The sequence below is a fragment of the Camellia sinensis genome, chromosome 12 (genome assembly GCF_055761805.1).
Source record: "Camellia sinensis isolate YWXY chromosome 12, ASM5576180v1, whole genome shotgun sequence".
Taxonomy (NCBI): Eukaryota; Viridiplantae; Streptophyta; class Magnoliopsida; order Ericales; family Theaceae; genus Camellia; species Camellia sinensis.
In genome coordinates, this window is record NC_138972.1 from 125,328,760 (window position 1) to 125,340,318 (window position 11,559).

Below are 11,559 nucleotides of genomic sequence, written 5' to 3' on the forward strand. Positions count from 1 at the left end.
TTACATTTTTTTCAGTTACTTTAAAAAGAAGCTAGTATAAAAAATAACACATTGATAATTGTGTAATATAAATTTTTTATTATATATAACTCATATTTTTAATATAAACTTAAATTTTAATATAATAATATATTTTTATATTATCCGAGAACTACAAATTATATTTATGTATAAATTAAGAAAAAATTAAAACACGAAGAGTCAAAATAGAGGAAAAAATATTTAAAGAGTCAAAATAGAGAAAAAAATATTTAAAGAGTCAAAATAAAAAAAAGAAGAAGCTAAACACAAAGAAAATATTTGGTGGCCCAAATTTTTGTGACTTGAATAGTTCGAATATGTCAAAACGACGTCGTTTTCGTTTTAGGTGTTTCAAGCTATTGAAGCCATGATTTTTCGGATCACCTAGCATTGTTGTAAACACAAATCAGTGTGTTTGGTTTGAGTTTTCTGGATTAAGTTTTTTGAAAATTGACTTTTTTAGTTTTCGTATTTTTTGTTTTTAGTGAATATTTTTTAAATTTTAAACATTTTTTTTACTTTTTTAGATGCACTTTACTTAGATGTATCTAAAAAGTAAAAAATTTGTGAAAAAATTAATAAATACATAAAAATATAAAAAATGTACTGAATTCTTATATATTTTTTGTATTTTTGGTATTTAATGAAATTTTAAAAGATTTTTTTTACAATTGTTTTACTTTTTAGGTGTATTTATGTTAAGTGTGTCTAAAAAGTAAAAAAATTGCTTAAAATATTAAAAAAAATTAGTAAAAATAAAAAAACACGAAAAATAAGAAAATAAAATTTTCTAAAAAGTATTTTTTGAAAAGTGAAAATAAGGAAGGCTAATGGTACCTGGTGTAATTTATTTTATTTTTGTAACTTTCAAAAAATTAAAATAAAATAAATTTGATCCTTCGTTGAAGTTTGATTGAAAATAGTGCAAAAAAATAGGAAAAGTAAAAAGAACGCACGTTTTGCTGGTATTATTTATAGAGAGAGAAAGTGTGTAGAGAGAGAAAAAAGAGAGATATTTTTGTTGTATGAGCCTCAGATGCTCCATCTTGCAAAATTAGGGTTTCAACAGCGTTTCGTCTTCCAACGACTTCGTGGCTAAGTTTCGCAGGTTCGTCTCCATTTTATTTTATATTTTTGAATCCATCTGTATTCATCAAGCTCTTCCTCAATCTATATTCATTTGGTGATTTTTCTCTTTTCATATTCATATGGTGTTAAATTTTTGTGTTGATACGAGTTTTCTGGAATGCAATGTTGTCTCATTTTGTTTTATTTTTTTGGTCGTTCGTTCTTTATTCTGAGTAAATTTGTATTTGGTTATTGTAACAGATCAAGATTGATTCGTTGATTTTTTGTGTGTATGTTTTTGTTGGCATTGTTATGTTTAACGAATATTTTTTATTTTAATTTATTTCTGAGTAAATTTATTGTTTGATCAGGTTTTGATTTTGAAGCTAAGGATAGATAAGTTGAGATTATTGCATTTGATGGTGAAGAAATTTGTGTAATTTTGAATCGAAGTTATTGCTATTTGACAGAAAATTAAATTGCGTACAGTGGTTGTAGGGAATTTTCTGCAATTGGATTTGAGTTGAAACAAAGGGTGAATTGTTGTGTTGACTATGCGGAGTTCATGGGCTGATTCAGTTGCTGCAGCTGAGACCGCTGCGGCTGGTTCTACTGCTAATAATTCAAGTGCTGGTAACAACTCGGCTAGGACTCGATCCACATATGTTCCTCCACATCTACGTAATAGGGCACCTTCGTCAGACCCACCAGCACCAGTTTACAGTAGCTCAACTTCTGGGACAGATGGATCTGGGTATGGTGCTCCCGCAGGTGGGAATCGTTGGGGAGGTCCTAGGAATGATTATAATAATCGATCTGGGTATAGTAGTGGCGGTCGTGGCGGTGGTTGGAACAACAGAACTGGTGGTTGGGATCGGGGGAGGGAGCAGGAAGTTAATCCCTTTGCAGGTATCGAAAATGCAGTGGAAGAGGTTGGTGAACAGGAGAACTCTGGGATTAACTTTGACGCCTATGAAGATATTCCCGTGGAGACTAGTGGGGATAATGTGCCACCTGCTGTGAACACATTTGCAGAAATTGACTTGGGTGAAGCGCTCAATCAAAATATACGTAGGTGCAAGTATGTGAAGCCAACACCAGTGCAGCGGCATGCCATTCCAATCTCTCTTGGAGGCAGGGATCTGATGGCTTGTGCCCAGACTGGGTCTGGCAAGACAGCTGCTTTCTGCTTCCCAATTATCAGTGGAATTATGAAGGACCAGGCTGCACAGAGACGGCCTCGTGGGCGTGTTGCTTTCCCACTTGCTCTTATTCTCTCTCCAACAAGGGAGCTTTCAATGCAAGTGCGTTTCTGATACTTGGCTATGTGTGTGATATGCTATAATTTTGGCTACTTTTATGAGTAAAAACTTAAACTTTGTAATTTTATCTGTAGATTCACGAAGAAGCTAGGAAATTTGCATATCAAACTGGTGTCAAGGTGGTTGTTGCTTATGGTGGAGCACCTATTAACCAACAGGTCTGCTAGCCGTTTGTTTGAATTTTTCTTGATTTGTACTGTTTTGCTCAGAACTGTCTGCTGACAACTATGGTTTTGTACCCCTTTTGTGGATTGCTAATTTTACATCTAGAGTTAGTTATGTATTTATTTTTCTGGGTAAGTCTAGAAAAGACAAAACTAGAATGGAATAACATCAATTAGAGGTAAGTTGAGAGAGAATAGACTAAGATAGTTTGGTTATGTACAAGACTCTGGATTCAATTGGAATGAAGAATGATATGATCATCATAAATGGAAATGCGGTAGTGTAAAAAAAATTAAAAAAAAAAAAAAAAGGAAAGAATTTATTTGATTTAATTGAGAAAATAGCTACTGACAGAAGAGAATGGAAAAAAAAAGATTCATGTAGCCAATCCCACCAAATTCGTACATAAGGCTTAGTTTGGTTTGGTTTAGTTGTTAACTACTTTCGTAAATACAAATTATTGTGCATTTTTTGTATCTTGATTTTTGTTGAGGCTCGTGTTTTCTACTTTTTATGCGGATTATGTCGAAAGTATTTGAGCTATGTCGAATCTTTTAGCTTTTTGAGATTATTTGTTTTCATATTTGATATTTGCACTCTCTTACCCTCTCTCTATGTGTATTTATATGATTGGGAATGCGGGCAATGTTTATGTATTTTTGGAACAACACTTGTATATATGTAACTATATGCATGCCATCACTCTTAACACTTTGCATGGTTCCTCATGTCTCGCATTTCTTATAACAATGCAACGACATTGGCATGGTGGCAGTCCCTTTTTTTTTTTTCCTTTCCATTTATTGTTTTGTGATTTGGTTGTCCTGTTAGGATTATTTTTGCATTGATGGTGGTGATTCCCTCCCTTGTGGTGGCATGAAAGACCACTTTGGGAAAATATATTATCGATTATTTCACTCCATTGATCTAGATAAGCTCAGATGGTTTTGTGGTTTTGCATAAATTTTTTTTGGATAAGTTTATGGTATTGCTGCTTCAAATATAGCCAACATATAGCATATGGATTGACTTGGCAAAGTTAAGCTTACTTGTGGACTCATTTTACTGCTTTTAGTTCTCCATTGGCTTTAGGTAAGTTCCTATGCTTGATATGATTGGGGCTAGGCTTCTAGGATATATCTGATGCACAAATGTTCACACCCGTGCATTCTAAACATTTTTTTTCAAAGTCAAACTTTGACATCAGAAAGCTGGGTGGTTTACGTGTTGTGCATTCTGATTTTTTCATTGTAATTAACTGTGCTAGAAGCTGATGCAGCTCTTCGTTGGTGTTCTATTGAAATTCTTGTTGCACTTGGGTTCAGTTTCTTTTTTCAATCATAGAACATAGGTTTTTGAGCATCATTTTAATTATTTTACGTGTTCATCAATTGATGATATGTTATATTTTGTCAGCTGCGGGAATTGGAAAGAGGGGTTGATATACTTGTCGCAACCCCTGGGCGATTGGTGGATTTGCTTGAGAGGGCAAGAGTTTCGTTAGAGATGATAAAGTATTTAGCTCTAGACGAGGCAGATCGAATGCTGGATATGGGTTTTGAACCTCAAATAAGGAAAATAGTTGAACAAATGGACATGCCTCCACCAGGTGTTAGACAGACCATGCTGTTCAGCGCTACCTTTCCGAAAGAGATACAGGTTTTGTTCTTGCTGTGAATAGTTAATTTAATTTTGATCTTAATTTGTAATATATTGTATTTGAGTTAAATATTTGAGCTTTTCTATGCTTTATCTGCATGAATATATGGGGCCCTTGGTTGTCAAATTGAGAATCGTAAGTTTCGGCACATATTATAGGACAAAATGATGTTAATTGTATTATGAAGAAGAAAAAACAGATTGATTTTGACACGTGATACAGTAGTTCTTATACGAGGACATGAACACCCTTTCTAATTGGGAAGACATGCATTCATAGAAAAAATGTGGGTTCAAAGCTCACTAGATATAAAATTATTTAATATTCTTTCTTGGCATTCAAAAAATAGACCTAGAAATCCTAAATATAGTAGAATAAGAAGAAAAAAGTTAGTGGGAACCTTTTATAATGTAAAACACTTTATAAGTGTTTATACTTATTATTTAAAAAAAGAAAAAGAAATAGAAAGTTGTGGGACTGTTGGGTTTGACTGATTTGGCCCGTATTTATTTCACCAAAATGATAATAGATAATTCATGGTGTAAGTTATTTTAGCCTTAAGCATCCTTCGAAGATGTATGTTGACATTTTTCTAAGGGAAAAAAGAAACGAGAAAAAAAGGTTAAGAAGTTGTTTAATCTGTCTCGAATTGAATTGATTGAATCATATTAAACACTCTAATCACCAAAATAACAATAAATAATTTATAGGTGCAATGCAAGTTACTTTAGCCATGTAGATGTAATTTGAAATTTTATCAAGGGAAAAAAATGAGAAAAAAAGTTAAGAACCTATTGGGTGTATGACTAGATTTGATTGGACCCTATTAAATATTCTAATTGCTAAAATAATAATAAATCATGCATTGGTATGGGTTATCTAGGAATTTTTATATTTTTGACATCTTTACCAAAAAATTAGTCAAAAAGGGTTGGAATATGTCACAGACCCAATAGTTTCAACAATTGCATGAATTGTAAAATGTGAATCGAATCAGGAATTGAATAATGATTCATGTGATTCACTATTGATTCTATCCCAAATAGATTCACTTGTAGATTTGCATTATCGATCTACACATGAATTGCGAATTGTTCGATTCTATTAATAGTTATGGCTTTTTGATGCATTTAAGTTGACTGAGTAGGCACTGCAAGGTGTTGCCCTTATGTCTCCAGTTATATACTCCATTAAAATAGAAACCTTTTCATTTTTTTTGTGATTGTTACTTGATTATTACTTAATGCATGTATATTTTTCTTGCATCTTTATTATGTGTTTTTGCATGGATTGGGGGCTATTATCAATTACATCTTCATAATAAGTTTTCAACTATATTGATATGTAGAGACTGGCTTCTGATTTTCTTGCAAGCTACATCTTTCTGGCTGTTGGAAGAGTTGGTTCTAGTACCGATTTGATTGTACAAAGGGTAGAATTTGTTCACGAGTCTGACAAGAGAAGCCATCTCATGGACCTCCTTCATGCGCAAAAGGCAAATGGTGTTCATGGAAAGGTAAGAATGGAGAGCTTGGTGTTCCATTGCCTTTTATTTTGTTTTTGTGCTTAAATAGAAAATTTGGGTTTCCTTTTGGTGATAAATCTCTAAAAAAAATCGAGTCTTTTGGAAGGAGATATTTTAGGAAGTCACTCTTGCCAATTTTTTGCTTTTATATGTAGTAGTGTGAGAGAAAGTCACCTTGATATTTCATTTGCTTTTTTAATTGCTGTGGTTCTAATTTGTTAATCTCGTTCAATTTATTACTAGGTTTTAGGGAATAAATATTTGAGATAAAAAGAGGAGAAATAACATGTAGATAAGATGAGTGTTGTTGAGATGAGGATGCTAAGGTGGATGTGTGGCAAGACTAGAAAAGATAGAGTTAGGAATGAGTCTATTCGTGAATGGGTAAGAGTAGTACCGATAGAAGATAAGCTAAGAGAGAATGGATTGAGATGGTTTGGTCATATACAATGAATACCAGTGGAGGCAGTAGTGAAGAGATGTAATAAAGTGACGGTAGATGGAAGTGTTAGGGGAAGGGGCAGACTTAGATTGATGTGGGTTAGTGTAGTAAATAGAAATATGAATCTCTTTATTTTGACTAATCAAATGGCGTTTGATAGAGTCGAGTGGAGAGGAGGATTCATGTAGTTGACCCATTTGATGAGACCTAAGGCTTGGCTTGGTTTGGTTTGGTTTGGAAAGAGAAGAAAATAACAGTCACTGCAGGCTCTTCTTCTATTTACTCTTGAATGATTTGTTTACATCAATAGCACCCATATATATAGGGTGAATCGCTATCATTTTCCCTAATTTTTATAATTCTAGACTAGTGATTGGAGATAAAATCAAGCCACAAATTATGCAACCATAAATCATGAGATTCTATCTTCAATGCAACCTATATTATGAGATTCTATCTTCAATGTGTTTTTATCTTCGACACTCACCCACCCACCCCACCCCTCCCCTCCCCTCCCACCCCAAGTTTGATCATGAAATTGTTGAAGTGTCGAACTTGAACTCGAAAATTAAATTATTGCCTGAAAATGGTTGTTTAAGTTTGCACAAATGGCACATTATGCAAATTCACCAAGTATGCAGCCATACTAAATTATTGGTTGTGCGACTTTGCTGAAAAATGCATGAAATGACACATCATGTAAAAATGGATCATGATAATGACACCCTCTCAATGAAATTTTGGGAGAAGACAGGGAATCAAACATCTTGCAAACATGTAAGTGTGCAGAGAATGAGCGATATGCAAACACATCCGGCACGAAATGAACATTGTGTAAATGGTGGTAAGTCAGTCTTCCTCTAAAGGACAAATAGGGCGAGATATGTGCACAAAATTAGTATCATGCAATCATTAGAAAATGATGCAAGAAATAAGACATCTTACTAATGGAATGCATCTATGGATTGAAGGAAAATGTGACACCATGGGCCAATGAGAAATGACATTACGGGCCAATAGGGAATGCCACTTTGGTCCTATGGGAATGCCATTATGTGCCAGGCGACTTTGGCTTTGAAATATTTTTTTGGTAGCATTTTGTTGCAAATGAATTGATCAACATAGAGGAGAGATACAAAGCCATGTGGCTGAACTGAACAGTGGCAAAAACAATGCATGGTTTGTTGTGGACGGGAGAGACCATGAAATAAGAGACCATATGAAAGAAATGATACTAAAAACATTGTATTACTACTTAAAAGGAGGGTAGAACCAATAGATAGTTAAAAGTGGATGCAAATGAGTCATGAGTAGTTGGGAATGGTCTCATGTGAGAGGAAGACAAGTGTCACCAACCCAAGTAGGTGTTTCTCGCTACTAAGGTTCGATCAATCTTGGCTTATGTCCACACATAAAGCCACAGTGGGCTACATGATTGTATTACTACTTGAAAGGAGGGTAAAACCAATAGATAGTTAAAAGTGGATGCAAATGAGTTATAAGTTGGGAATGTTCTCATGTGAGAGGAAGACAAATGTCACCCAAGTAGGAGTTTCTTGCTACTAAGGTTCGATCAATCTTGGCTCATGTCCACACATAAAGCCACAGTGGGCTACATCTTATATTCACTCTTGAATGATCTGTTTACGTCAATAACACGTATATATAGGGGTGAATTACAATTGCATCCGGTAATTTTAGTATTTTCTGGCCCAAAGAACTTACTGTTTAAAGCTTAAAGATGGAGTTGAAATCTTATTAGAAAGGTAGGAGTTTTTGCAGTAGGAAGTCTGATCTCTTGATATACGAGTGCTGGTGTTCTTAACGTTGTTAATAGGGTAATTTTTGTTTAACATTTTTATTGATGTTTCATATTTTAAGCTAATTTTAAAACTTGACCTTCATTATCTACATGATTGTTGCTTTTCTGCACTTGGTTTTGCAGCAAGCTCTGACTCTGGTTTTTGTGGAGACGAAGAAAGGAGCTGATTCACTGGAACATTGGCTGTGTATGAATGGGTTTCCTGCTACTACCATTCATGGTGACAGAACACAGCAGGTAAAGTTGTTTTAAGCATTATCTTTTACTGGGGTATTTATTATGATATTGGTGGTGTATATTTTGGACAAATCACAAAAGTAACTCATTCAGTTATGATTAAAAAAAGAAGAGAAAAGCTTGTGGATAGCAGCTTATTTGTTCTTGCTTCATGTTTACATTTTAGTGTAGAGGTTAAATTGCATTGGCGTCCCCTAAGGTTTTGAAATTAGGCACTCTCCATGTGCGTGTGTCCACGGCTGAGAGAGAGAGAGAGAGAGAGGGAGAGCGTTTTTGCCCTCTCCACCACTTTCTTCTTCCTCTTTTCCTTAATTCAAGGTCAGTTCTGGTGTACACATCAGATAAATGATTATATCGTTTTGTCAGGTTTAATAGTGGACTGTCTTGCTGTTAGTCTGTATCTATATGTGTATATGTATCTGTACTGTATATTGAACTATCAAGTGGCTATATGTATATATGTATCTGTACTGTATATCAGACACTATTCCCTGTTAGCCGTCTTTAGCGTAGATCTTTGCTCCACTTTTCTTTGGTTGTTCTCGACGCATGACAGAATAACCAATGCACTAATATTGATCTAATAGCCTGTTTGATTGGGTGGATTATAACATAGGATTGAAATTATTAATCCATGAGATTTACATTCCAGTGTTTGGTTGCAAGTTTTGTTATCGGGATTAGATTTCGATCAACATTCTATCCAACAAAATTAGCGATTTTTAATCCTACAATTAATAATGCAAAACAAACGTGAACAAGGGGATTTATTTATTCGCTTTATTATTAGTCCTACTAATCAAACATGTCCCAAGTGTTGTATGAAGTGTGTCGTTTTGTAAAACTCCCGGAGAAGATTTTTGCAATCTGAATATATAAGAACTAGGTTGCCTAGGTCTACAAGGCCTCTCATGAGGGATCTACAAGGGTTCTAGGGAGGCTCAATGAATATTTTTGTGTGTTTAGAATTTAGAACTGGAAAACACTAGCATAGTTGAAAACCATGTTGGGCATGGTGTTATGTTCGTTGTGCTGCTTGAGCACTCTTCAAGTGCTCCTCTTTGACTGCAATGAAGCTGAAACATCACCACCCCACTGAAGTGCATTTCAAGTGGGTTTCGAGCTGGGGACACTGACCTTTTCGAAGCGGTCCTGTTTTGATACATTTTAAGCGTGACACAGGACCAAGTATAGGTCATCGTAGGCCAATTTTCCAACACTAGAAATCACTTGTCATAGACTAATGCTGTATAGTCCTGCAATTAACTTAGGAGTGGAGCGTGCTTTGCATTGTCTCTTAATCTTTTGTCTTTAATCTTTACTATTTAGACACTCTAACCTCTATGCACTGTATATACCTAATCTAGACACCTAGCGCATGTTATGTCTGTGAAAATTGTCCACACACTAAATGGTAACAACTGCATATTCCTTTAAATATTTGCATACGTAGTTGTGTGAATATTTGCATATTCCTTTGTGCACTATGCCAAAGGTTAGGTGTGCACTTAATCTTTTCTTTCCAAAACACATATTAATGTGTACTAATTGGGTGTTGTTTTTAGCTATGCTAATAATTCAGTTGGATCTAGAATCAAGTCATTATGAGTCTTATTTAAAAAGTGAGTGGCCTTAGCAAATACAAAACTTGCGATAAAATGAGTTGAGCAGACTTTAGACCCACTAATGGACTATAGTGAACAGAGAGAGAACAAAATGTAAAACTTCATAGCTGTGCCCGAGCTGAGCTCGATCATGGCCAAAGATCTATGGATTCGAGTTTGAGCTGGTTAATACTTGGCTGAGCACGGCATGTTTTTGTCGCACCCGACCCATTCTTTCTCTCTGGTGGTGGTGGTGGTATTGTTTTCTTCGAGTCAGTTCTTGTGGAAGCACTGATATTTTTCCAGGTTCAAGTGCTGTTGGCCAGGATACACTTTTGAACATTTTGAATATTTTTGCATGTCTGCAGGAAAGAGAATATGCCTTGAGGTCCTTCAAAAGTGGCAACACTCCAATTTTGGTCGCAACAGATGTGGCAGCGCGTGGTCTTGATATCCCTCATGTTGCACATGTGGTCAATTTTGACCTTCCGAATGATATTGACGATTATGTCCATCGAATAGGGCGGACAGGGCGAGCTGGGAAGTCAGGGTTGGCTACTGCATTCTTTAATGAGAACAATGCTTCATTGGCGAGGCCACTAGCTGATTTAATGCAAGAATCAAATCAAGAAGTACCTGCTTGGCTTTCACGTTTTGCAGCTCGATCTTCCTATGGTGGTGGAAAGAATCGTCGATCTGGGGGAGGACGGTTTGGGGGTCGTGACTTTCGAAGAGACTCTTCTTTCAATAGGGGCGGTGCGGATTACTATGGCGGCGGAGGAGGCACTGGTTATGGGGCTTCAGGGGGTGGGTACAGTGGAGGAGGGTATGGTCCTGGGGCGACCAGTGCGTGGGACTAATATCCCATTTTTTTGCCTCACTTGGTTTCATCTTCAAGACATCATGTTTCTTGTTGTGGCAGCAAGCTTCACTTATTTTATAGGATGCATATTTTTTTTTTTGTTTCTTCTCATTTTTGCCATTGTGTCTGATATTTGAAGTTCCCCCCTTGGCTTTGTAATCCTAGACTAGAATTTTTCTAATGTTATGGAGAGGGGGAGTTGAATGTTTTGGTTTTGGCACCAAGAGGATACGAGGTTTGTAATGTTGGCTAGTGGTGGTGAATAACTACCAACAGTTTAGGGTTTACTTTTGTTTTTCTACTTTTCATTGTTGATGATTTCTGTTGGGGAAAAAAAATACTATATACATTATAACAGATTTGTCACCTTATTTTTTAACCATTAGATACAAAGACATGGATCCCATGTTTATTTCTTAATGTGGGCTTTGTTATATTAGTGTCTAGTGACAAGAAAAATATTGTGAGAAATCTGTATATATATAATGTGTTACTTATCAATAATAGTATAGAACTATCTCACTACTTGTGTGACTATCTGATCTGTTTTAAGATGATTATGTATTGTGCTTAGATGTTAATTTATTATTGGGTGGTGATATCATTGGTATCGCAATGAATTTTATTTATTTATTTTTTATAGTAGTTATTTACTACAATATGGTGAGAAATCTGTCTTATGTTTTCTGTCTTGGGATTTAACTCATCCGCCAAGGGGGTTAGTGGTCTTGAAGCACTATCTTAAAATTTAAGGATTTTATGTAGCCTGATCTCAACATAATTTGGTGGAGGCTTTGTTAACCTGTTGATTAAAATGGGGGGTTGGTGAGG

At 35.4% G+C, this 11,559-nt stretch overlaps 1 protein-coding gene across 8 annotated transcripts; it reads left to right on the top strand.

The window, feature by feature from the left end:
* The first annotated feature begins 903 nt into the window (after nucleotides 1-903).
* On the top strand, nucleotides 904-11,265 carry LOC114277107 (DEAD-box ATP-dependent RNA helicase 37). 8 transcript variants are annotated; one of them, XM_082899808.1, is made up of 8 exons: nucleotides 937-1,129; nucleotides 1,461-1,489; nucleotides 1,579-2,393; nucleotides 2,486-2,569; nucleotides 3,993-4,235; nucleotides 5,585-5,752; nucleotides 8,149-8,262; nucleotides 10,235-11,265. In XM_082899808.1, the coding sequence occupies exons 3-8, from the start codon at nucleotides 1,644-1,646 to the stop codon at nucleotides 10,724-10,726; spliced, it is 1,851 nt and encodes a 616-aa protein (XP_082755934.1). In that variant the 5' UTR covers nucleotides 937-1,129; nucleotides 1,461-1,489; nucleotides 1,579-1,643; the 3' UTR covers nucleotides 10,727-11,265. The 8 variants fall into 8 exon arrangements, with proteins under 8 accessions (XP_082755930.1, XP_082755929.1, XP_082755931.1 ...); XM_082899809.1 differs by having other exon boundaries at nucleotides 992-1,129; nucleotides 1,461-1,511; nucleotides 1,588-2,393; XM_082899807.1 differs by having other exon boundaries at nucleotides 1,025-1,129; nucleotides 1,461-1,511.
* The last annotated feature ends 294 nt before the right edge of the window (nucleotides 11,266-11,559 follow it).